Source organism: Scatophagus argus, chromosome 20, assembly GCF_020382885.2.
Source record: "Scatophagus argus isolate fScaArg1 chromosome 20, fScaArg1.pri, whole genome shotgun sequence".
NCBI lineage: Eukaryota > Metazoa > Chordata > Actinopteri > Scatophagidae > Scatophagus > Scatophagus argus.
Window position 1 is genome coordinate 10,361,309 of NC_058512.1, and position 26,711 is coordinate 10,388,019.

Here is a 26,711-nt window from a genome sequence, read left to right on the forward strand (position 1 = left end):
TCTTTGCTTGACTTTGAAGTTTGGCCTCGGATTGCAAAGGCACTTCTAAGCCAAAAACCACGAGACAATGAGACTGACTCATTTTTTTTTCCTACGAGGAGGAAAAAAAAAGATTTTGAGAAATGTGGCCACATCTAAAAAAAATATTTATTCATCATTAAACAGGCACGCTTCTATATTCGCATCCAAAATACCAAGAACTGCAACTGTGGATTAGGGGCACTGTAATCACAGTGAATATCAAGATTTGAACACATGCTATCTGTTGTGTACCATAGTTTATATATATATATATAAACTGAGTGCTACGTATCGTAAAGCAAACACCAATGACAGTCACCTCCAGAGAGGGAAGCCCCTCAGCTTCCTTGAGGATTTCAAAGCAAAAAAAAAAACAAAAACTGAATATGTGGTGCTCCGCTGCATCAAACAAATTGTTTTCTGGTGTGACGAAACATTTTTTCCCTCTCGGACAACTGACTTCCAACATCTGAGTCTTGTTAGGACTGTTAAACAGAATAACAAGACTGCAGGGCAAAGCAATGAAGAGATCAGTGAGTAATTCATCAGTATCCGATAATTAGTTCAATAGTGAGTCGTGCTTACTAATAAACACGGTAATGTATAAACAGCTTTAAGATTTCTGTGAAATAAAAGGGTCAGAGACGTACTGTGTGTATTTGTTAGTGTGTTTGTGCATGTCTCATATTGTGTGTGTTGCCATTCTACACCCCGAATTCAAGCCACAGATCCACTGACCAGATGTTTCTTCTCTCTTTCTCCCTCTGATGCCATCTCTTGGGATTTTTCTGTCTATTCTTCTCACTCTTTTGTGCTTTCTTTTAGTTTCTATTTTTCTTGCTTCACAAGTTCATTCATTCATTCATTCATTCATTCATTCGTTCATTCGTTCATTCATTCATTCAGCCAGTGTTCTGCCCTTACCCACTAACTAACCCACAGAAAAATATGGAAAGATCGCAAGTTACACTAAAGGCTTTAGCGCTACAGCTATGAGTATTTTTTATTACTGATTGATCTGTTGATTATTTAATCAATTATTTAATTAAGTTTTTTGTTCATAAAATATGAGAAAACTATTATTTGATCATCTAAAGGGCTGCTGATTAATTTAATCTGTCTTTGGGCCTGTTTAAATTGCAAACGCGTGGGCATGTGTGGAAAGTCTCGAACAGATGGCCAGGAGGACAGTTTTTCCAAGGTATGTAATTCCTGCAAGTACACATTATTTTTGTCATATAAGAAAGAAAAACAACAAATACTGACAACTGACAAGCTGGAAGAATTAACTTAAAAGATCAACAGATAATCCAAATAGGTGCAGATGGAGGTTAGCCCAGTGGCCTAAGGGTTAAGGTGCCAACAATTAGCCACAACATCTATGAGCCTGGGGACTTTTGCAGCATGTCATTCCCCACCTCACGCTCTTCACTCATTTCCTGCTATCTTCATGCTGTTAACTTGGTAGGAACAGCCTAAAATGAGCCCAAGGGAAGGTAAAAATACTCACTCATACACATAATGTATTTTATAGCTTGCTTTCTCGTAGCCAATTACACAATTTCTCAAGCATCAAATGCGGAAATAACCACATGAATCTTTACAGAATTATTACAGAAGCTGTAAAATTCTGCACAGTAGTTGGTCTACTCTCCAGCAAATCAATCTTGAAACCATCTGCAAAGTCAGGCTCTCAGCAGGAAAGCGGAGGCTGAATGACAGATTGTTGGCAACACCCAGCATCTGTCTAATCCCAGTTACAGTCAGTCACCTTATAAGGAAATTCTGGCCGACTCCATATGGACAGGTCTTTCTTTATGCATTGTTATTTCTGTCCTGTTAGCACATCAACAAAAGGAATGGATAGAAATCATCCCAAAGTTCTAATGTACGATGGGTTGACACTGAGGAACTAAATGAGGGAGGGGAATACAGATGAACGTGATAGTTCAAATCTATCTGCTGCATACCTTGGACAGGAGTCAGTGGTTCCAGTAATAACAGAGAAGCTTAGAAGAGGAGAGGAGAGGAGAGGCAGTAGCGGAGATATGGCTGTTGTCTGACAATGTGAAAAGGAAATTAAACAATGCTGAAACCAGACAGCAGACCTAGATTCTTCAAAGGTGAAGCACAGCAACACACGTAAGGTACAGTTTCTTTCATCCAAACAGAGAGCGATGTTTATCTAAAGATTAAGCCCCAAGTAAAGAAATCATTTGATAGCATCTATCAAAACAGCTGAGAGGGACCTCGACTTAAAACTGTTCTGAGCATCTTCAGATCAGAAAGGAGAACTCTTGGCCATTATCAGGTGTAGACAAGCATACATCACGGAGGACGGAGAATTTGTAGATTTTAACCTTTGTCATGAACGCTACAGGAGGTAATTTTACGAAGGAGCATCCTTTCAATCAAAGAAGGCCCAATAGGTCAGAGATGCTCATGTCAGTCAACTGACCATTTATAGCAAATGGCTATAAAATATATTTAAAAATGCAGAAATGTTTCTGCTTGATTGAATCGTTCAGACAGGAACAAAGCGTGTGGGTGAATAAGCCTTCCCTTAATAAACACATCCATTCACATGGAATCTTAGCTAAGGAGGGGAGGTTGGGGTGGTAGAGGGAGTAATAGGGTGAGGTGTTATAAAGGCTGCGCTGTACTTCTGAATGAATATGATTGGATGCTACAAGTCAGCTGGTGGCCATACAGCTGTGAGTGAACCACTGACTGTGAAGCATGAATAAAGCAGCCGAGCAAATGCAGTCACAACAAGGGAACACCATTAATTTGTATCCCAATTAATTAATATTTACTGATAAACTAGAGATTATGATATGCACCTTATAATGACCTGGGTATTTAACTTAAATATTGTTTTGATATGGACCAAAAAAAATGCCACAGTCATAATCTTACTTATTCTCTTCCTCAGATACGGTAGATCCTGCCAAATTCAGACTGTTGTGTTTAGACATTCTTGTTTAGACAGATGCTTGCCTTTAGACAACATGTAACATTTCAAATCTTTGGCTTCATTTGTTAAATAAAAAAAAAGAAGAAGTTTTGTAGAGAAACCTGTTCATATTTCACAAATTAGAACATTTTTAAAAAAAGGACTGTCTTGGTACCATAAGTACAAAAACTCACATGTCTTATCAGGACTAGTATCGAAAATTTTCAAACAACACCCAGAGGTAATCAAGTGACAGAAGTATTAGAAAGATGGGCTGTAGAGAACTGCAACAGGAGAGAGATACAAAGGAAGGGTTTTCGGTCCTTCTTTTGGACCTGCTCTGCTCAACTGGTGGGGTTTTGTCTGGAAAGGGGAGGAGACAGAGAAAAAAGGGAGAGGGAGGGAAAAAGAAAACGGGGTGGGACAGGGCCCCCCACCACACACACACACACACACACACACACACACACACGTACAAGTGCAGACACACACGCACACACACAAATGCACATAGCTCTTCAAAGCCAAGTGGTTTTCATAGACATCCAATTACACTAAGAGATGACATCTGGGGGACTGCAGCAGATAAATAAGGTGAAAGGAAAGACAAGATTCAGTCACCTCAGAGAAACTCCAGATAACCAGAGAGAGCGCTGCTGATAGAGATAGGAGAGAGGGAGAGGCAAAGGAAAGAGGGAGGGGGCCAAAGGAGAGGGAGCCACACACAGGAGGAAAGAAGAGAGGCAACGCGCTGCTCCAGCACTCAGACTCCGAGAGGCAAGGACAGAGGAGAGACAGGGAGCCCAGCTCACTGACAACACGCACAACAAGAGAGGGGAGGAAGACGAGAGCTCCCGCGCTCAGTTACACACTCAAGTAACTTCAAACCATCTCCGACAAACCAAGAGAAACAAAGAGAGAAAAGAAGAGAAGAAAGTCTGGATTCTGTGACTTCTTTTTTGGTGTGTGTGGCCTGCCCTGCGTGGATTTCTCTGGACATTTTATGAGAAGCTGCATTAATCCTTTCTTTGACTTCCTGTTTTTATTTATTCATTTCGTACTGAGCAGTTTGCCAACTTGTATCCAGACCTCCTCTGCCTTCCTGCTATCCACCTCCCTGGACTAGAGAAGATAAATGGTTTGGGACGTGTGTGTGAGTGTGCATGTGTGGAGAGAAGACTTTAACACTGAATGAAATGATAATGTGTGTTTTTGTCTTTGGATGTGTGAAGATGTGTAGGCGTGCATTTAAACTTTAAAAAGGGATTTTGAGAGAGAGAGAGAGAGATAGAGAGAGAGAGAGAGTGTGTGTGTGAGTGTGTGCAGTGGCAGTCTTGGTAGGACAGGGTGGAGGTGGTGAGAGGTCTTAAAGGCGAGCCCCCCAGTTGTTCCCACTGCGAGGTGATCTGAGTTATGGATGTTGATGCATTCCTGCGGCGCTGCTGAGGAATAACTAGCACAGGGGACTACAGCAGAGTCACTGCAGGCTTCACCACCAGCAGCTGCATCGTCATCACCATCAATATTAGTAATAACTCTCCGTCTGCTGCCACAGTCACAGTCGGATTTGTTTTCGCCCCAGTCAGTCTACAGGTTTTAACACCTACAGTCCCAGTGAGGTTGGGGGTTCCCAGACAGAGGAGGTGTAGTCAGTCAGTCAGGGGGAGTTTCTCCCACTCTCGTTCCCTCTCCCTGCACCCAGCTCAGCATGCCCCAGCCCCTGAGCACCTCCACAGCTCTCCCAGCTCCACTACCATGTGTAGATGGACAGTGACACAAGGTGCACCGGTCGCCTGGTTCTCCTCCTGCCCTTGTTGCAGACCTCCTTCACTCTTCCTGTCCCTCACCTTCCTCCTCCTGCTTCTCTTGCTCGGACCCTCCTCATCCTCGCCCCTGTCCGCTTTATCGTCAGACTCTGAGAAGGACCACAATGTGCCAGGAGGGACTCCTCCTAATATCTTCATCTCACATCTGCCACATCCTTCATCATCACCCCCAACGCTGCATGCATCCTCTGCCAGGTTGCCACGGGCGACCAACGTATCATCGTCCTCTGCGACGGTCGTTGGGCGCCATGTGCGCAGCAGCTACAACCATCTGCAAGGAGATGTGCGCAGGAGGAAACTGTTCTCCTACCAGAAATTCTTCCTTCGCATTGACAAGAAAGGAAAAGTTAACGGCACCAAAAGTGAGGACGATCCATACAGTAAGTCAACTCTGGTACATTTTTGAATGTGTTTCCTTGTTTCTTTACATTCTAAAAGGTATTCAAGCTTTGAAAGCAATCTGGGATATTTTTTTTATGCTTTTCCAGGATATTGAGGTATTTTATCTGCTCTTAAATTTTTTCATTGCACTGAAAATTGATAATAGGACAGCTGAACACAGAGAGAGGTCAATTTCATGAGGTTTGCCATAAAGGATTTTTATATTTCTAACACTATGGCAAAGGATGCACTGAGTTTTCCCCACTGCACCTTGTGTGTAAAGACAGATTTCTGGTTTTCCACTCTTGAACATGCGTATTAAGACAGGTGTCTGGGCAAAAGAACAAATAACTGAGCTGCATGATTTTCAGCCCTTTTCACCATATGTACAGGCAGGCATATTTGAGAGACTACAGAAAGTTAGGGAAGGGAGAGCATAACAGCGGGAGAGAAAGAGGAAAAAACAAAATGAGTAAGCCAGGAAGATAAAAAAGAGAGATGATCCACTGGAACCAATTAGAAATTGCCCAGAGAAAGTTCTTCTCCTTTGAGGAAATATCTAAAACACAGCTATTACCAAACCCCTGGGGAGAATGACAAGTACACTTACTCCCTGCTGCTTTTGTGCTGCAGCCATAATAGTGGTGGGCACATGCTAAGTATGAGGTTATACAGATTCACATGTAAAGTAATAACCATGTCGTTCCTGTTCCTTTTTCTGGTTGTGCATTTTGAGGGCTGCGTAATATGATTTTAACCTTTACTTATCCCGAGAAGGATCACTGAGAACACATGCTGTTTTGTCAGCACCACTCAGCCTCACATTTAAACAGTTACACTCTTTCACACTGACTCTCAGCTCTTAGTCCTCCACTGTGGGTCACTGAGAAACTCCACTGGTGTCTTTAGGAGACCTTGAGATATCGTAAGTGTAATTTTTGAGAGAGAGGAGGAATATGATTGCATGAATGAAAGATAATTGGTTTAAAAAAAGCATGTTAAAAATGTGCTTACCAAAAAAAAAAAGCTTTGTTTTTATTTACTTAAAAACCAAACTGTAACACAATAGTTATATGGTAGCATGCAAACCTCAACAAAGCATATAATCTGCACACAGGCAAATATAAACACTTTTAAAGATTTGTGAGGGTCATCATAATCATTTATGACTGATCCAGAACAGAAAATCAGCTGTTATCATTCCTTAGTCTACAACTTTATCTTTCAGTTAAACACATCTGGAAGTTCTCCAGGACTGCCACAGTCCTCCGGTCTGCGCAGCTCAGAAAAGCTACATTGCCTGAGGGCACATTGACAGTAGTTGTTGAGGGAGAACAGAACATTACTCCCACATTTACCTGCGCAGACTTAGATAAGTGACGTCCAAAACACAAGCTAATTTCTAAAAGGTTATATAACAGGCTCTCTCTGCATTACGTCTACTGTATGTCTATGGCTCTGTTATGGCATGTCAAAGTGTGTTTGTCTGAGAATGTAACAATCATAAATGGATTTTTATCACTCAAACACCTTTATACATATGTCAGAGGTTTGTATGCATCTGTCTGTGGGGCTGTGGTGCTATACAAGCCTCTCCTGCTAAGAACTCACACACTCACACACACATACACGCGCACGCTTGAGCACAGAGAGGCCAGTCTTGCACATGGCCTCCATATGGCAAAGCCCACTTTTATTAGGGCCAGGGCCAGTGTGAATATATGTGTGTATGTGTGTGTGTGTGTGTGTGTGTGTGTGCCACTCAGACACCAGGGCTCTGCCAGACATGGCTGAAGGAATTTCAATTAGCGTCTCTTCCTCCCTCCCCTTGCCTGCAGTCCACTCTGATGCACACATGCATATGTGCACACACATATACTTTTACACACAAGTACATAAAGAGCTCAACCGCTAGGATGCAAATTGTCACCAACTATAATAGCATCAGGTCGTGGCATTAGAAGCGCAATCCTTCAGTTTCAAATGCTCCTTCCACTTGATTGTGTTGAGAAATAGTTATCTTTTTAAATGTGAGGACTCGCCCGTGAGGGCCAAAGCTTTCAGGTCACATTTCGTCTTTTCAGTGGGCATTTTATCGAGTATCTACCTGATAACAAGAGCAGATGTTTAATGTGTTTTAGATTGAAAGACAATGGGTGGAAATTGGGTGATAAACTGGAGAGATTTGGCTTTGATGAACTAATGACTAAATAATGTGTGTGTGTGTGGGTGTGTGTGTGCACACTGTTATATGTTTAGGCACCTGTGCACTGACAGTATACGCATCTGTGCACAAACCTGCATGCGTAGTAGTATCGTCACCTCCTACTATTTTGCATGTGCTCTGAAGTCAGAAGAGAACAAACTGTACAAACACAACATAATTAAATTCTCCTCCACTAACTGAGAACATGGATGTGGCATTTGATGTGCTAGACATCATGCTTTTTTCTTTGCAAGTTTTCCATCATTTTTAATAAGTTAATATGCTACAGATTATAATACTATTCATTTATAAATCATAGTTTTAGAGCTGATAACAAGCTGAAAACAACATCTTCAAAGCTGCACACAGACTTTGGATTGACTACTTCTTGACCAGGTTTCTGAGCTTTATGTACTCTATTAAAAACACATGGCTCTGTGAGAAAATGTAAAGCTACATGCTTCTCTACACATATTACATACTATATTATATAATGTACCTACTTAACCTTAACACAGAGTACTAAAATTGCTTCAACATATCAAACAAACCTCAGGCATTGCACATCTACAAGTTGAGTTTATTTGCCAAAAATGGACTACGCACCAAGGAAAAGATCAACTGAAAATCAGAGAGGAGCCAGTTGTTGGTGTTACTATCATGGTCTAGTAGCCTGGTAATGTTCCGGAGGTCAAATTGCAAATGAGTGTCATTAAAATGGTGTCAGAGGTGATGAAGAAGTTTCAGCTGCAGCTCCGGGGTCGAGGCTCTCCTCCATAGACGAGCCTTTCTAATCATCTTGTCAAAGCAGTACATCATTCAGGGATTAGGGCCTGTGTTGTGAACATGTGCTCAATGATGCATGTCAGTGTTTATCTGTGTTCATGTGATCAACACCCATCTATCCGATTTCACCTCATAAGGCCCTAAAAGTAAGGCGCTCCTAGCCTGAATATGGAAATCCTGCCGGGCTGTCACGTGATTAGCGTTGATCCCACCACTGACCATAAACAACAGAGCTTTCCTTGTTTCCTCCTCTCCATGCCGTCCAGCCACTGTCACATCTTGTTTACAAACAAACGAATAAAGCAATGAAACAAATGGACATGTGTTTGCAGTTGGACCACAGACTTGTGGTCATGCGTAGCTCAATTAGCATTGAATGGTGCCAACTTGACCACAGCCAGAGCTTTGATTCTTGCTGCAGCCGCCAGGACTGTAAAAGCTGCCACACACGCTTAATTGCTAACATTAATCACAGTGGACACATTACCCACTGACACGAATTAATCTAGCACATCGTAATTTATGGAGGCTCTAATGCACTGGACATTATTCTGATTTTGTGCTGGTTTTTCATGTCCAGGGTAATTACACAGGTCTGCCCACTCTGGTTTGACCTCTAGCCATTGACCCACGTCAAGAAGCTTCAATGGAAAGGTCAACCCGACACATAGTGTATCACTCTTTTCTATTCTGGTACTCTGCCACAGTTAGTTATGTGTATAGGGTGATGCACATTTCATATTCTATGCTGAGACGAATCATTGCGGTTTGCAAGACGATAATATATTTATATTTCTAGAGATACATTGTTATCCATACTCTCCAGTGTTCAAAGTCATTGCGTCTATTATTTAGTCTAAAAAGTTTTCTTTAAACAAGAAAAAAAAAATCTGTCATTGCTGTAATACTGTTTTTCCGATGCAAATCAACTTGTTTGTTATGTGCTTACAAGTAAGTAGCTTGAAAAGAGACAAAATCAGGCAAAGTTCTGCGAGAAACAAAAGACACTACTTGGTTTGTACTGAAAATGTTACGGTTATTTCACTGCAGATTTTTCCCACTTGTTTTGAAAAAAAAAATGGGACAATAAATATTACTCGGTGAAATAGAGATTTTTGCAGCTACACTCAAAAGCAAAATGCACCAAGTAATGACAACTTGTTTCTCTTTTAAAACATGTGAAATGAAACATTTGAATAATGTCCTCAAAACCACTTCTTCTCATCTTTCTCCTCTGTGTCCATAAGCCTCCAATGACTCAGCAAAGTTAATGCAAAACAAGATTTTTAGAAGTGTTTGCTCTTCTCGAACATTTTTAACATCTTCTTGAAATTAGTCCCAGTCTTTTCCCCTTCTCTGTATGCCTTTAGTTTGCTGCCTTTCTCCCTGCTCTCCGCTTGATGGGCGTCTTTAGGGTTCTCGTGGGAAAAGGTAACAGTGTGGCCTATAAAAGAGAGTTATGAGGAGGTACTGGATGGACCAGAGGTTAGTGTCAGCATTGCCTTTCATGCAAAGTTACTTTGACATCTTCATGGACTCTTCTCTCCAACAACCATAAATAAAAGTGGTGTGCAAATATCAACGTGTGAGCTTGTTGAAGAAATACTGGACCTAAAGCTGCCAGAGCCAAAAATCAACAATTACATTCAGCTGTTCTCTGAAAATCTACAGTAAACATATACTACCTGCATGCTCCTCCTGACCTCCCTCCAACTTTGTTAATTGTGCTCGTGGTTGAAACAAATGGGAAGTGCTCCTGATAGGTTGTAAACAAAAAAAATCAAGCAAAACCATTCAAGGTAATGAGTGAAATTGGTTAAGCTATTATAGACTACAATCTGATTGTTTGGACGAACAAATGCAGTACTTTTCACTTTCATATGGCATTCTTCATGGTGATGTTTTGTTAATAGAGAGAGAGTCTGGATCAAATCATGTCAGTTCTGATTCATGACTCCTTTACTGGAAACCACGGAACAAACGTTGTCAGTGTCCTGCAGAAACATTACATAATATTGATTGTTAGCTTACGTAAGAGCAATGTTATTTCACGATAACTGACTGACAGCTTTGCCTTTAACACTCAGAAATTATTTAATAGGATGTTAAACCAAACCAACCCACTAATAATGCTGTAAACTTAAGCCTTTAACTGATATTTACTGGACGTTTATATATTTTTTGATGCTTAGTTTCAGTTCTGGGACAAAACTTAACTCCAGAAATCAGGCTGTTGTAGTCTAAAAAAGCAGATGAGTCATGAATTTTCATACTTTAGAAGTTTATAGCTTGCTGTCTTTTAATGAATATTAGAACATAAAAAAAAAAAAAATTAATGGGCTCCAGAATGCAAAAAATAAATCTGTTGCATCTATCGGGGTGAGATATCAGTCTTTGGCATTTTCATCTGCTGACTGTACAGTACAGTACAGTTCAGTATTCGTATTTATGGCTAAGGCGTTGCATCATCAGAAGAAATAAAAACAATTACCCTTTATGCAACTTCTCTCCTCACCCTCCCCACATATTTCATGTGAAAGTCTGAGATCCAGATGTACGAGCGCCCTTTAACCCCCATAACAACGCGGACGGGGTACTTTACAGAGCATATTTGTGTGCTCATGCTTTGGATGTGTCTGGATGTGCAGTCCCAACAATGATCCGGACAACTCTCCACAGTTAATAAAAGTTTCAAGATAACTGGTTGAGATATTTCTACACTGTCAAAGTGCAGTTTTTCTGCTTTTGAAGGCTCGGTGTTCCTGCCAAGAGTCACTGAGGACAGTGACAGGATAACTCTCATTTTTCCATCACCGTTTACATATTTCCTATCGTCGCCACTTGATATTTTGCCATCAGTTCACTCCCCTGTCCATTAATGTGTCAGCTAAAACAAGGCTGAAATAAGAGCCAGATTTCTGTAGGCAAACCGAGGCAGCCCTGCCACAAACCCCACCAGTCAGGCACCACCTTAAACAAAAGTCTTTCAGCAGCAAATTATGTTTCTGTAAGATCTTCTGCTGCATTGGAGCACTTCGACTCTCTGAAGAGAAAATCGCTCCAAACATCAAGAGTCAATTACTGTCCACAAAGAATCTTAAGTTGGACATCTTTGTTTTTGATGGACGGACTTTTTCATTGTTTATGTTATGTGGAGGATTCTTGCGGAGCACAATCATGAATATCCAGGAGAGAGGGAGAGAAGGGGAGAGGAACTTGGATTTACAGCTAGATCTCTGTAATTAAACAGATTTCCAACAAGATTTGGTGTGAATCATCATCTCCGTGTAGCTGGTATGTATACAAACTAGTGCTTTACAGATACACTTGCATGAACCTTGCGTGAACGTTTTAGATACATCTGGTAGTACTACCTTTGATGACTCCATTAAGAGTAACAATAATCCAACAGTTGTTGTCTAAATAACAAATCGCTACATTTGGCAACAGACTGCAAAACAGAATCCCTTTGGAGTAAACAGTGATGGGAAAATTGTTAGCATTATTTACAGCAGCAATGGCCATGTCTGTAAGACACTTTTTTTTTTCCATGGCTTAATGTTGTAAGCTTGTGCAATCTTATCAAGGTTGGAGCCAGCTAGAAGCTCTTTTAAGCTTGTGAAATGTCTCTTTATGCTGGAAACTGGGCTGAACAGTGACCTCTTGTAGCAAGAAACAGAACAACTATTTGACACATGTTAAATTAACATAAAGGTGTAAATTTCATCCAGTCCTTTTAAGAGTCGAAACAATCAGCAGATTAATGGACTGAGAAACTTTTCCGTTTTATATCTTCATAAACTGAATATCTGTTGACAGCAAAAATGATAGTCCCTAACAAACTTCTTTCCAAAAAAAAAAACCAAAACAAAACAAATGATCCTTAACTGCATTCTAGTAATTTTTTCTATCAGACTTTCTCTACCAGCAACTGAAAAATGCACTGGGAGCTCAATACTGAAAGTGACATCTTGGTGTTGTTCCAGTGCATGTGAACGGGCAGAATTCATGGCCAGTAAAGCAGTGGGAGGTGAAGAACAGCATCTGTGACAGATAACATCCAGGGCTGCTGCCATATAGACACCACGTGCTTCATGAAAAGCCCCTCGCTAAATACGCACACATACACACACACTGCATGTTACTCCTCCTCCACGCTCACCCCTAACCCTGTAACACACACTGCATGAAAGTGAGGCTCTTAATGGAGTCATCAAAGGTAGAGCTGAGAGTTGAGTCCAGAGGGGCATCTGGACAGCCTGGTCGTTTAAACAGCACAGCCAGGAATGCCAGCTAATTACTGTGTGTGTGTGTGTGTGTGTGTGTATGCGTACGTGCACTGTACTGTAGGTGTACAAACATAAATGCGTGTGTGAGAGACAAAAGAAAGACAAAGAAAGTAAGAACGACGCAGCGATCCATGCGACAAACTGAATAATATGTGTGCATGTCCCTGCATAATATTTGTGGTGCAAAATAACAAGATTTCTAAAACTGAAAGTCCGGTGCCAACAACTCAAACCACAACAGTTGGGCAACATCACACTGGCAGCTGAACTGTAAATGAAAAATGTGTGAAATGCAGACGACCATCACAGCTCTGTGCCTGTAAACTTAACTCCTGCAGTGTCAGGCCTGTGAAATATTTTGACAGAAACTGGCAGCTTTGGCACTTTATCATGTTACAAAGTCAACTGTGTTAAAGGATTCAGGTTTTTTTTTTTCTCCTCCTCTCAGTGAAATCACCATTAACATCAATGCGGATTTCTTTCTGGTTTCCTCCTGCCTGCTCTTAAACGTGTGTGACATAACTTGCTGTGGTCTTGCCGCACCCAGCAAAGCAATTTCAACGATGAGCAGCGCAGGCAGGAAACTTAACGCTATCTGTCAGCTGAATCTAAGGTTTTCATTCAGGTGATACCTTTTTTTTTTTTTGGTTTGATTTTTAAAAATCTCAGTTTGTTTTCCTTTTCGTAACATTGGCCACTTTTGAAATCACGCGCAGCTCGAATGGTGTGCTGTTTCGGCTATTTCTGTCCAACAAGTGATACAGTGATGTGAGTGTTCCTGTCAGGGAAGGAAATAAAACCATTATGAGGGCAAGAATAAGAAGAATAATAAGTGAGTGCAGGTTAAGTAGAACAACGGAAAGAACGGAAAAAATACTTAAGAAACCCAGTGAATGTAGTTCAAAAAACTGTACACCAGATTTGTTTAATTTGACTGATGAGCAAAAAAACAAACAAACAAACAAAAAAAAACTTTTCAAAAAATTCTATTTGCAAAGAAAGTTTTAACCATGTTGAAAATCAGGAACAGACTTCCGTTTTTTTCAGTTTGGGTCTAAACTGTTGGCCGGGCAGGCTTTGATGTGGCCACTTAGTGCAGGATGATACTGTTGTCAACCACATCAGTCTAAACCAATACCTCAACTCTCCACAGAACACATAATATACAGCCGCTTCCAGACCAACTCAATACGTTCACCAGCACTCACCAAGCAAACCCCACAAGTGTTTGCTCTTTCTCAGACTTTGTGAAGAGCCTGAAATATTCAACCAAACTCAAAGAGCAAGTAAAGGAAATAGTTTAATCCCGTTAAAATGACGGGTTTGTGGCCAAGAAGTTTTGTATGCATTTCACTTTTTGTTTCTTGTGTCTGTTTTGCCAAATACAGCAGGACAGATTCATATTTTCAATAGATATCTGATTTAAGAACATTGGTGGTCCATTTTTTTTATATTAATTCTTTGATTTTTCTTTCACTGGTGTGGCTTTTTTCTTTCTTTTGTCTTTTTTTCGTCTCTGGCAGCTGTACGAATGTAACCTCTCGTGTCACGTTGAATATGAGAAGTCGTCAGTCACATTGCTGCCGTCATTTCAAAGAGAAAAATGATCTTAAGTGCTCTGACCTCAACTCATGCAAATCAGATATTAAAAGGTACACATAATAGGGTCAATTATGCTTTGTAAAAAGTTTGTTTCTTGGATGTCACATTCCTAATTCATATCTAAAAAGAGTGAGAGAACTAGCCGCTGCAGAGTAACACGGGGGTTCAGCCAAATAGTACTAGTATTGGAGCCAGAATAAAAGAACAAAACCATTTCCACTCTTCTCACTTAGGGGAGTTCATGACACAAAATAGTCCACAAGTGACAATCTTTCACAATACAGGGCGAGACCTCTCCGAGCTGCAGGCACGCAGTAGACCCACTCACAGCTGGTCACCCTGCGGAGGTCAAATTGTCAACAACCGCGGTATAATCTTCAAAAAACCTCCTGGATAAACAGTGCAGACATTTTCATGACCTCCTGTAACCTTTAGGTTCAGCTGCACTCCAGTGACTGGCTTTTCAAGCGAGCCTGGTGGAGGTCAATGGCAGGTCTGGGTATATATGTGTGCGTTTTTCCTCGGACGTCACACTCAGGGTGACATAACGTGAAACACGCTGGATGTAATCAAGCTTGCAAAATGTTGCTGTCTCTTCACCTGAACTCAGAAAGATTCTGGTTAAGTCAGTAACTTTATGTGACATTATGCTCAAGGAAAAACATATTTCTGCCAAATGTTCATATAGATCACATGCGACATAAAAATGTGTTCCAATCACTTCAGCAGTGAGTGTTTTTTGTGGCCTGAAGAGGGCCTGTAAGTGTATTATGCTTCCAGGCTGGAAGTAAGTTGTCTAATGCTAGCTGTTTTGAATTGAAATATGTCCTCGGATTGCAACCGTCCAATGGTTAGTGAAAGCTGTAGATCAAGAATGACTTGACTTTATTGAAGCTGCTGTTGTGTATATGCAGCCTGCTTAAATGTGTGTGAGTTTGTATTGCAGTATATGGGCAGCTTTACATACAAGTTTATGGATTTGACAGGATCACGCTGGAGTTTACTTTTGGCTATAAAACCTATTAAAGATCACATTGCTCCTTATGAAGTGGTTAATGAACAGTTTCTTACTGTTAGAAGGCCAGGTTGTGTTTATTTGTACTTGCAGCTCCGTTATGTGTTATGGTTTGGGTTTGACTTGGCTTGTTTTTATGAAAGTTGCAGTGTTGCCCTGCTATACACAGGTGTTTGCCCTTGGTAGACTCTTGAAAAAATGTTGATAGCGGAAAATGTCCATGCCTTTCATATTAAGTGAACCCGTTGCTATTTGTGTTTTCAGTGCTGGGTCATAAAACTGTTTTTTCCTTTGCACTTAAAAACATAAATTCATAATTAAACTGTGGTGCTGAGATGCAGGGGGCACAGGGAGAGATAAAAACTGTTTTCCCTCCTTTGAAAAAAGAAGGTAAGACACCCAAAAGACTGGGTGTTGAAAGAGGAAAATTAGAACAGAGTTTGAACCATATGTATGTGCATGACTGCATCTGTGTGTGTGTGTGTGTGTGTTTAGTGTAGAAACCTGATGTATGGGTCTGTGTTAGAAACTCTGGTCCTGTTTTTCTCTGTCTCCTTGCCATAAACTCTGCTGTTGCAATCGAAGCCTTTTGTTGCAGCTTGGCCTTTTAACTCGCAGGCAGACGGGCGGCTTCTGGTAACTGGTAAAGGGGCCATAAAAGAGTCCTGTGCTTTGGTTTTTGACAAACCACATCAAACAGGAGGAGGGAAAAGGGTTTGAACAGGTGGACCGGCCTGTAGCGCAGCACAGCCAGATCACAGCTCAGAACTGTCAGCTGTGGTGTAGCGAGATGGAACATTTTGAACCGGATGGATCAGTGTTGTGTCATGTACATGTCTGTGTGAGTAATGGACTTAACATAGCAAGCCACCATGATGCACTGTGAGCTACAAAAAATCTTCTTGAAGTTTAACAATTATTTATTGACCAAACTGGGGAGTCGTAGACTGATGCCAATTTATGTCAACCAAGGATTACGTTTCATGAAAAGCAAGAAAACCAAACTATAAAGAAAACAAGGCAACATATATAAGAGGAAATTACTGATCACTGCAAAACTTTTAGTTAATTTTTATGCCCTTTTTTTATACATTACCAAATGCAAAACATTCTATTTGCTATTGCAAAGTTATGTGAAATAGACAATGGCAGACACAAGAGTGACACATTTCACAGCGAGAAAAAGTTCAAGAAAGAAAGATATCTCAACAAATAAAAAGGTTCAGCGTGAGGATTTGCAGCTGTATAACACAACAATTTGACGTCTCAGATGTCTATATCTGCAACAAGCCTCCTCATCCTCTCATCTCTCCGACCAACGTAAAATCAAACCGGGGTGGAGGACTTTGCAAATCTCTGTCTTAGGATGCGAGAGAGAGAATGAGGGCAGGAAAGGGTCATCTGGTGAAAAGAAAGCTATTATTTTTATGATATTTGAAGCTTAAAGAACAAAGTGAGAGTCATTTATTTAAACTCTTACCCTTCCTCTCATACTGTATCTGTTTGTCACTTGCTTACACTGGTTGTGTTTTCTTCCAGGATTTCTTTAAATTCCTCCCTGAGGAAAATATGAAAATATGCGCATAGTCTTGAAAGAAAGCCTTACACTTTAAACCTTATATTATATCCAATCAGTTCAGAGGCTGGACAGATAAAATTGTGTGCTGGCAGTGCAGCATGGCACAAGTTCAGATTTGGACTGGCCATCAGGAGCACCAGGAGAGTTCGCTGTGGTCTGGCAAGCTGATCAATCTGCAGTGTCCGGGCAGTGTTAAAGAACTGAAACTAATCGTGCAGGAGAAAGAAAGCAGGAGATGTATTTGCATAAAGACTGCATACCCTTTCAGGTGGAAGTATCTCCACTTACTCAGGGCTGCTAGAGCCTCACCATGACAAACACAAGTCCAAAAATTATGTATATGAATATTTATCTCTGTTACCTTAAGTATGGAAGCAAGTGTAATTGACTGACCCTTAAAACCAAACACGCTTGGTTGTTTTAAAGTATCTGGATACTTTTTAAACTCAAAATAAATGATATTTGACTGAAATAAACAGTAAAAAGAAAAAAAATATTTCAACAAAACGTTTACAGTATCTAAAAAATGACAATAACAGACCTGTAGGGACACTGAATGCTTCCTACTATTCCTGCAGCCAGACTCTCCTTCCTACTGACCACTTGGCTAATCCTCTCAAACCCCCGATAGTGTTATTCCTTCATGTAACTAACTTTGGGATGAGAGAAGAAAAGGTTGTCGATCACAGCTTCAACCAGTAATCGGTTCAGGTTTGAAAACTCATACGAACACCTTGACCTCTCGCCAGTCTGGCAACCACAGAGCCTCTCTCCATCCTGTCCGTGTGCCCGCCCGAGCTCCCCTGATCAGAAAAACAAACATAGAACGGAGAAATGTTTTTTTCCTGGCTTGCACCTTGGTCCCAGAGCATGCTGCCCACAAGCTAACCAGCAAACGAACACGGGGCAAGAGGCTGGTCTGAGGTCTGTCTGTCGTATACTGATGAAAAAAAGAGCGGAGTTGACAAGACTGGGATTCACTTGTGAAGAAGAAACTGCATTTAAGCTATTTTGCAAAATTTAAAGAAGACAGTTAAGGGCGATGAATGCACACAGAAAATCCTCTGTTCCGTTATGAACTTTTCCACATAATCTCTGGAACAATTATTCATGTTTTCTTGGGTAAATGTAAATATATGCCAACTGATTAGTAAATGGATTGAAAAATATTTAACAACAATTTGGATTTTAAGCAAAATGAAAGATATTTGTTGGTCACAACTTTGTTTTGCTTTCCTCTGGTTTATAATCACTTGTCTTTGGATTGTGCTGACAATTAGAAGATGTCATCACTGGGCCATTAATACGTTTCTGGTATCAGCAAAATGTAACAGTCAGCACAACAGAAAGATAACCACAATATACATAGATGCAACAGTATCTGAGGGACCAATCCACCCAAAGTTTTGACATGTTTGTCTCTGTCCCTGCTGCACCAGGTATTTTGGAGATCAAGTCGGTGGATGTTGGAGTGGTGGCCATCAGGGGCCTCAGCAGTAACTACTACCTGGCAATCAACAAGAAGGGGGAGCTATACGGAGCGGTGAGTAATCCTTTCACATCGATCTGTCATTTTAATGTGGCATAATGAGCCAAAGCCTTGCAAGAGAGACATTTTTTCCTTGAACTGGTGACTCTGCAGCTTTGAGTTTCCTCAGATACACTGATAAAACGATGGACACTATGTGAGCTCTCCTCTCGGCTCTATCTACCTATCCTCTCCCCTCCATTCAGGAACAGGAAACACAATCCTTCAGTTTCTCTATTCTGCTTCAGTCCCTTTGGGGAGAGCAGCCCCTTGTTTCATCCGCTTTCTCTCTCTCCCCGTCTGTTTCTTCATCTCATTCTCTCACTCCTTTTTCTCTCCTCTCTTTTTCTGACTTTGAAAGACCCGACTTTCAGCGTCTCTGTGGAGCCACACTGCAGATGAAATGACACACGGTAAAAAAAGACAGAGAGGCATTCTGTTGCATGGCCTGAAACTGAATTCCCATGACGTCGTCGGCTCGGTGCAACACAAGCCATGGTAACGCGGCGGTGAGAGGCTGGTGTTCGGTTACATTTGATGGGCTTTTACACAGTGACTTCTTTATCCAGTGCTAATCAAATAGAATCATTGTTTCATTATATTGCCATTAATACATATGAATGACACAAGTGATTACGACTGCCTTTAGGTTTTAACATGACAGAATTTGGATAGAAGTTTCAAAGAAAACCAGTAAGGAAGAATGGATGAAACATTCACCGTGTGGTCCGGAAAAAATGAATCATGTACAACAGCTATTTCTGTATTTAATGTTGAAATGTACTTTCTCAGATCTGTGTAGAAAGTTGCGTTGTAAAACTATAATGACATTATTATTTTTCATGATTCATTACTGTAATCTGATGTCACTGATGACTGCAGTTTCTTTCTTTTTTTTAACTCTGCCTTTTTAATTGTTTTAATTGAAAGGCAGCCAGCATACACACACACACGCACAATTTGGTTGTACCAAACCCCAGCAATCTTTAGAAAGCTGCACAGTGTCTGTAAAATATTCTCATTTTGCTTTGGGAACATTCAGTTTTACTTCTGGAACCAATTTGAACAGCTGTGGCCAAATACAGAGAGAGACTGAGTTATATTGTGCATATGTGTGTGTATGTGTGTGTGTGTGTGTGTGTGCACGCATCTGTGTGCGCATGTTGGGGGCAAGTACATTTTTTCTTGTGAATATCAACCGCATCCAGTTAACTGGCTGTTTAAACGACGTTAGCCTTAAGCATTAGGGCAGCTTCCAGTAAACTGACAAATGTTACTCTCTCAGATCATTTTCTCTTTATTTACCAGTGGGTGGTCACTGCGGTAACGTAAGCCACAAACATGGTGTCACGATGCTCTTTGTTGGCACAGAGCCCGATCCTTAGAGACGCCACATCTCATGCTAACCTCTTCGCCCCCTGTGCCCTGCAACACCTCCCCCTACCCTCCTGCAGCCCGCTGACACATAAAACATCTACAAATATTTGAATTTCACATCTAATTTTAAAGATTTTGCCATGATTACACTGGGGATTGTGCTGCGGACTCTCAATGGCTGACCAATTTTTGATCCATGTTGTCAAAAGTGGTAAAATATAAATACGCTGTTGCTGTTCTCAGACCAGGCCCTTAGAACAACACTAATACAACCAGACAAAAAACAGCAAGACTGAAATTTGGTTAGAAAATCAAGTTTATCTCATGCAAGGTTTGCAATGAAATATTATTTTAAATAACTGCCTTTTTTTTTTACTTCTTAAAGCCCAAGGTGATAACATCAGATTCCTCTTTGTTTAGTCAAAAACCCAAAGATATTCCCTTCATGATCACAGAAAGAAAAGCTTTTGCACGAGCACACATCACGTATCTGAATCACACAGCCAGACATTTACACTGAATGTAACGTAATGTAATCTCTGCTCTGATTCATTTATTGACTAGCTGTCATTTACACTCCTCATCTTTCCCCCACAGAGGGACTTTGGTCCGGATTGTCGTCTGATCGAACGCATCGAGGAGAACAAGTACAACACCTATGCTTCAGCAGAGTGGCGCAACAAGAAGAAGCACATGTTTGTGGGACTGAACGCCAACGGCAAGCCAATGAGGGGGAAGAAGACACGGAGGAAAAACACAGCCACTCACTTCCTGCCCATTGTGGTACAACCACGATGAATGGACATATCAGCCATGAGGGAGCTCTGCAGACTGCGGTGCATCAGACCTCTCTGGAGTTACAGTGATGGCTACATTGGACAGATCTGAATCAGATCTGAATGATGCACTGAGGAGGAAAAGAATGGAAACCTATGGGAATTTTATCTCTGATGGACAAAGACATTTCTATTTTTAAAGAAAAAATAAGATATATTGCTATACAATGTATATACTATTTTCAGTTTTAAGTTATCAAGTACATTGGCACAGTAGAAAATATGAAAGAAAATGACTTCTGTGCCAAAATGTGATCAGTAACTCATATTTCTAGATTTGTGTACACGTGAAATGCTTGACTGGGAAGAAATGAAATGACAGAAGATGTAAGAGAGGAAAACAAAGAGAAAAGAAGAAGTACTGGTGGAAAGGTTACTGTTAGACAAAGGAGAAAAAAAGACAAGAAAAGAAGAAAATGAAAAGGATGACAAAGAGAGTCAGGAAGCACCAACACAACAGCAAGTCTAACACTATCATGTTTGTTTTCTTTAAATTTATTTATTTTGTGTAATATTTAACAAAACCAACAAAAACACGAAAAAGACAGATTCTTGTCTTTTTTACCATTTATGCTTCTCTTTTTGAATACTAATCATTTAAACCTAAATAAATATAAAAATATATATATTTGTCTTTAAGTTGTTTGATTGACTTTGAATCCTTTTTTCACAGTTCAATTATTGGTTGTTCATACTGTAAATCCACGGCAAAGAGATAGAAATAAATACCTATATAAAGAAATCACTCAAGGAAATTCTTCAATTAGCTAATTGTCTTGTTGTATTCTCTTATAATTACCATGCAAAGTGCTGGGAATTAAAAGATCAAAGATGAAAGATCTGCAGAGGACCATGTGATACTTTTAATTTGGCAAATTATTTGACTCTTTGGGCGTAAAAATGTCGTTCTTGACATTTAAAGTAGCACAACAAAATAATTTTAATTCATGGTTTTATTATGATTTTTCTGGAGCTTTCAACTACATCTTATGGACTTTGTTCAGGTTACCTGGATGGACTGAACTCTATCCAAGACTTTTCAAATTTTCAAAATTTTTCAAATATTTTGTCAAAATCAAAAACAAACAAAACAAAACAAACATCTTTATCTAAGTAATCAGTGCCTGTAACAAAGTGTGGGTAAGTCAGTGGGATATTTTTTAAAAACAAAGAAGTGAATCAGGAATCTGTAAGAGATTAGTTTTTGAATGAAGTCCAACAGACAACCTGGCTGATGAGTTCAGGGGTTTTCATTTCTCACTGCAAAAAGCTTACAAGTACACATGGAAAACATGGCTTCCTGGAGGATAAACACTGACTTTTATGTGATAACAACAAAGACAAAACAGGCTTTGGAAATGGCCGAGACACACACACACACACACACACACACACACTAAGGCGGGCGGGCTGGGTAAGGACGTGTGTGCCTCAGTGTGGTCTAGCAGCTGGGGATAGCCTCCCTCCTTGACCTTACTTGCCTGAAACCTGTTGCTGCGCCCCCTGAGACAGAAAGACACGTGGAGCAGGGCATATGGTGTAATGTAAATATCACTCCCTTGTTTATCACCTGATTTTAATTAACTATGATGTCATGTTTTCTTTATTCTTCTCATGCTTTTCCTTTCTTTTGCTTAAACTCCTTCTCTGTCATGTTGCTGCCGTCCGAGTCCTGCGCTGCGTTCACATTCAGTTTATTTTCATTGTTGTCCAAAACTTTTGTCATGTCTCGGTAAAGTTCAGATAAAATGCAGCAATTAGCAGGATCAGATCCAGAACAAGGTTATATCACATGCACACGTGTGTACTTACACACACACACACACACGCACACACGTTTCCTCTGCCCAGGGCTGCAGCAGTTGTAATTTGTTCATTGCATCCATCACTTTCAACTCTCTTCCATCTGTTTCTGCGTGTGTATGTGAGTGTGTGTGTGTGAAAGTTAATTTCCGAGTATGATGGAATCCACCGGAGTCGGTCCATCCCACTGTGTTTATTACAAAAAGGTCCTAGACCCTCGTTTTGTGCATAGGAATCCTCAGCGCCCAACACTCATGTCAAAATGTGAGTAAGTATGATGCATCAGAGGGAGATTCAGATTTCCTTTCATCCTCCCAGGGCATCTAGTCCATTGTTTATATGATTACTTGGGTGTTCTGTAAACGACATATCAAGTACAATTACTTTGAAATGTGTTCAAGACACTGATCTCTCTCCGCCTTCCCTCCCTCCTCCACCCTCATAAAGTTCAAGGGCTGGCATTCCTAAGTCAAGATGTCTTTATTATTTGGTGGTACAACTTCAGAGATCGACATATGTAAAACATCCCATTTAAGTGCTTATTAGAAAATGGAAATGTGGACTTAGATATTTGAGGCAAAGTTGATCACTTCATTCATGGTACTTGGAGTCAAGTTTGCATATCATGTGTCGACCTCTTGAAAAAGTTTGATGTATTTTTATTGCAACTTCAACATGACTTAATGTGCTTTTTGCCTTTACCCGTAATGCATAATGAGGCCAGACTTTAAAAGCAGGGCATTTATCCAAGACAGATGTTCCACACTGATTATCAACCCCAATGACATCTGACTTAGCCTGTTCAGCGGCACCAAGCCACGCATCATTTCTCCTATTTCTACAGTGCTCCTAACATGTTTCTAAAAACTGTTTGCCAATGTCTTTTTTTTCAGTGTTGTGCTTGGGTATGTTTGGTTAGTGTTTGGTTTGTTGAGGCATGTGGCGAGGCTCAGTATGCGGTTTCTGTTTTGACTACATCAGGATCTATCGGACCTGTGTCGGACCTCAAATGAAACGTACACCATTGGCTTCACACGTTCACAGCTCCTCTGTTTGCTCAGAGAGTCTTGTGGCCGTGCGACCTGACCGCAGCAGCAGCTGTGAATATTTTACTTCCCGGGGAGAGAGAGAGAGAGAGAGAGAGAGAGAGAGAGACAGGGAGAGAGAGAGAGACATGTGGGCTGGGAGGAGAGGTGAATAACTAAAAGAACCACAGTCCTGGGGGCATTTGCGGCAGTTGAGGGCGTGGGGGGGAGGCGCAAAGAAGGAGGAGGGGAGATGTTTGCTGAGAGGGCAGCAGTTTGGACGGGATGCCAAAAGGTGAAAGGAGGGGGTGAGTGGATGAGAGGAAGAACGGGTGATGGGGGTGATTAAAGGACTTGCCAGAAAATTTGAGGTTGCAGGGGTGGGGGTGTGTGTCTTGAAGGGGTATTTGCAGAGGCAAAGAGAGATGGGGGCAATCGCTGGAAGCAGACCAAGGGAGTTCCTGGAACCCAGGAACTGAACCAGGAGTCCAGGAGTCCTCCTCACATGTTCAGTTCCTTTCACTCAGTTCCTTTTTTTTGGACATTTTGTCCTTCATAATTCAACTCTTTGTCATTGTCTTTTTTGTCAGTATTCATGCCCTTCCATCAAAGCTGAATAAATCAATATTTTGAATGTAGAAATTACTACTGCACAAACTCTGGTTCCAAATGCATTCACTAGTGCAAGATGGCCAAGTTGAGACGCACCATCCATCTTCATGTTCGGTCAGTGTGTCTGACAGCTTGTTTTACGATTTCTGCCTCTAGTGGCCAAAAATGGAATTTGTAGTTTTTCATTGTGTTAAAAAGTAAAAGCAAAAATCCACGATCTAAAGTGATCGTGGATTGCCTGTAGCCTACTTATAAGCCTTTACAAAACAACCAAATAAACAGCTTCCACTAAACAGGAGAGGTCACACTATGGGCGTCACCCGGCCTGGACATCAGAGTTATAGCCCCAGAGACCGTTTTATATTAATTTATTGTGAGAATCAGAATTAGAAATACTTAATTTATTTAATGGCAACGTTGCAAAATCTAACACTGAAGTGACCAGAACTGAAGCAAGACCAATCAGAGAGGAAAATAAGTGGAAATACTGGTGTCTTAATGGCTGTCAGTCTGTCAGTTCCATGCCAAACTCTAGTTAACTCACACAATAAATCAGTCAGTCAGCCTGTCATTTCTTTTCTTTTTACCTCTAACGCAAACATCTTCTCATGCTGAGCCAATATGCTCAGGTAGTCCCACAGACAGTGATAACACTCAAGGCGAGTTTTAAAACCAATACAGCAGGGCTGAGTGAGTACTTGGCTGCAAGCTAATGTTATAAGAGTGAACACAGCGATGCTACAGTAGTACAGTATAAAATATATGAATATTATCTCACCTGCTCCAGAGTACTCACATTATTAAAGTTCTCCCGGTAGATATCTGAAAAGGGAAAGCGATCGGGAAAGCGATCTACATCTTTAGCTACCAGTACTTTCATTTAAGTAATCTAGCCTCTCAGCCTTCTCATTACTCTAGTGTTATACTATGTACACACACACACTCACATGCAACCATTTGTTGTCCTGGAGATAAATACATCTCATTGTTATATTACAAGGAAAATTAGAAATGTTGCTAGATGGAAATAGATACATTTACAATTTACAATTATGTCACTGTTGTATGGACAGTTGGATCACTTTGTGTTTTCTCAGAGGAGCTTCTACCAAGAACACACAAAGCATGAGATTACTTTATTCATTAATTTCGTCTACAATTAAGACATGAAAGCAAATAAATTGATTAGACTGCCAGTCAGGCCTCATTGTCCCGGGAGATTTCTTTTCAGGTGGCAGACAAAATTGCACTGTGAAAACAAATTTAATAGGCAACCTGTCTAAATGCAGAAGGTGCCATTATTCTATAGCCATTACGCTTTACATTACATTTACTCCATAATGATATGTTCAAGCAAAAAGCCTTTCTATTGCCAGTTTAATCTGCTTTAGTTGGAAACCATATGAGAATCTCTTTAATGAAGTTATTTGCAGCTGCAGTGGCATATTAATAATTTAAAAACTTGTCCAAATGTTTTTTCCCCCTACCTTCCCTTCTTTTTTTCAAGTGAGATGTCAGCAAACTTTAACACCTTGAAGTTTAAATATAGAAATAAGGATCATTTCATCTCATTTGTAAATGTACATTCACAGACACACACACACACACACACACATCAACACATTAACCCCCCGCCTGCTCCTCGACACAAACACACACTGCTCTGCGTTTTCCGTCTCCCTTTCTGTTCTGGTTCAGGGGTGACCTGAACCTGGAGCGCAGCCTCAGCTCCAGCTCCATCTTCACATCTCCTGAGGGCTTCAAGTTTCCTGCAACAGGTGGCTCAAACATTTGCCTTGGCCTGCGCTGAGGTGAGGCCTCTGTTTATCGATTCGGAAAGAGAGAGAGGAGAGTCAGGAGAGGGAAGGAAAGACAGAAATAAAAATGAAAAAAATATGATAAACTAATAGCGTGTGCACATTAGAGAAAAATGTTCAGGAAAAGTCTCACTGACACAATGATCCTAAAATGTGAGTGCGTTTCATCTCAATGCATTTGCTACACAGAGATAAAAACAAGAATGTAAACATGTATTTTATACTAATATTTTAGTCAAGTTTTGATAAACCTTTGAAACATTTTCCAGAGCCTGAGCCAGGACAGGGCCAAAACCCCCAAATTAGTCTCCTCTCCTCTTGCAATACTTTTCCCATCTCTTTTCTGCCTCACTTAATTCATTTTGTTTCTTTTTTCTCTCCTCTGCTCTGCTTTGCCTCTCCTCTTCTTTCCTCACCTTTACTCCCCCAAGCCTCTCTCACCCTCTCCAGAGGAATATGCCTGCAGAGTCTAAATTAAAATATATTTGTTGTTTTTGTTGGCTTTCTCTCCTCTCTCTCCACTGGCGTGATTTAGCATTAGACCCAGGGTCGCTGGAAGCGGCTATGGCAGCAGAAAGCCTCTATTAGTCCTTGATCATTGGCTGTGTGACAGCAGAGTCAACATGCAGGGCATTAGGGCCTGACATGGGATCAAATAAAGACTAATTTAGTGTGTGTCTGTGTATAGTAAAACCACATTAACCATTCCCTTTCCCGGTTTTGTTTTTTAAGAGTTGAATTAGCAGAAATGATTAAATGAGTCAATGAAACAAACGAGAAGGGCAGTTGTTTTTGCCGTAGCAAAACACCAAAAAGGAAAAAGTGTTTTTGTATTTTGTTTTGTTAATGATTAGCAACATAGACAGCTCTTTAGAAACTAAAAATTGTATAATATATAATTTTACTTATCATATTGATTTCATTTAAAGGCAACATGACTGTCATCTAGAATTTTTTTTTCTCCACTGGAAGTTATTTGATTTAAAAGGTGATTTGGTCAAATGTCATGTCTACACTGAAGGGTTAAGATTCTGAGACAAAGCACTAGAAGC

General features: G+C 40.6%; 1 protein-coding gene across 1 annotated transcript; it reads left to right on the top strand.

Moving 5' to 3' along the window:
• The first annotated feature begins 1,174 nt into the window (after positions 1 to 1,174).
• On the top strand, positions 1,175 to 21,123 carry LOC124052093 (fibroblast growth factor 5-like). Its single transcript, XM_046376004.1, has 5 exons — positions 1,175 to 1,222; positions 1,490 to 1,517; positions 4,425 to 5,183; positions 18,101 to 18,204; positions 20,164 to 21,123. Exons 1-5 carry the CDS (start codon positions 1,175 to 1,177, stop codon positions 20,362 to 20,364), a joined length of 1,140 nt encoding a protein of 379 aa, XP_046231960.1. The 3' UTR covers positions 20,365 to 21,123.
• The last annotated feature ends 5,588 nt before the right edge of the window (positions 21,124 to 26,711 follow it).

Coding starts and splice junctions, on each gene's coding strand:
- LOC124052093 (XM_046376004.1), top strand. CDS start 1,175: ATGTGTGGAAAGTCTCGAACAGATGGCCAGGAGGACAGTTTTTCCAAG. Junction 1,223..1,489: donor AGGAGGACAGTTTTTCCAAG/GTATGTAATTCC, acceptor TTAACTTGGTAG/GAACAGCCTAAAATGAGCCC. Junction 18,205..20,163: donor AGGGGGAGCTATACGGAGCG/GTGAGTAATCCT, acceptor TTTCCCCCACAG/AGGGACTTTGGTCCGGATTG.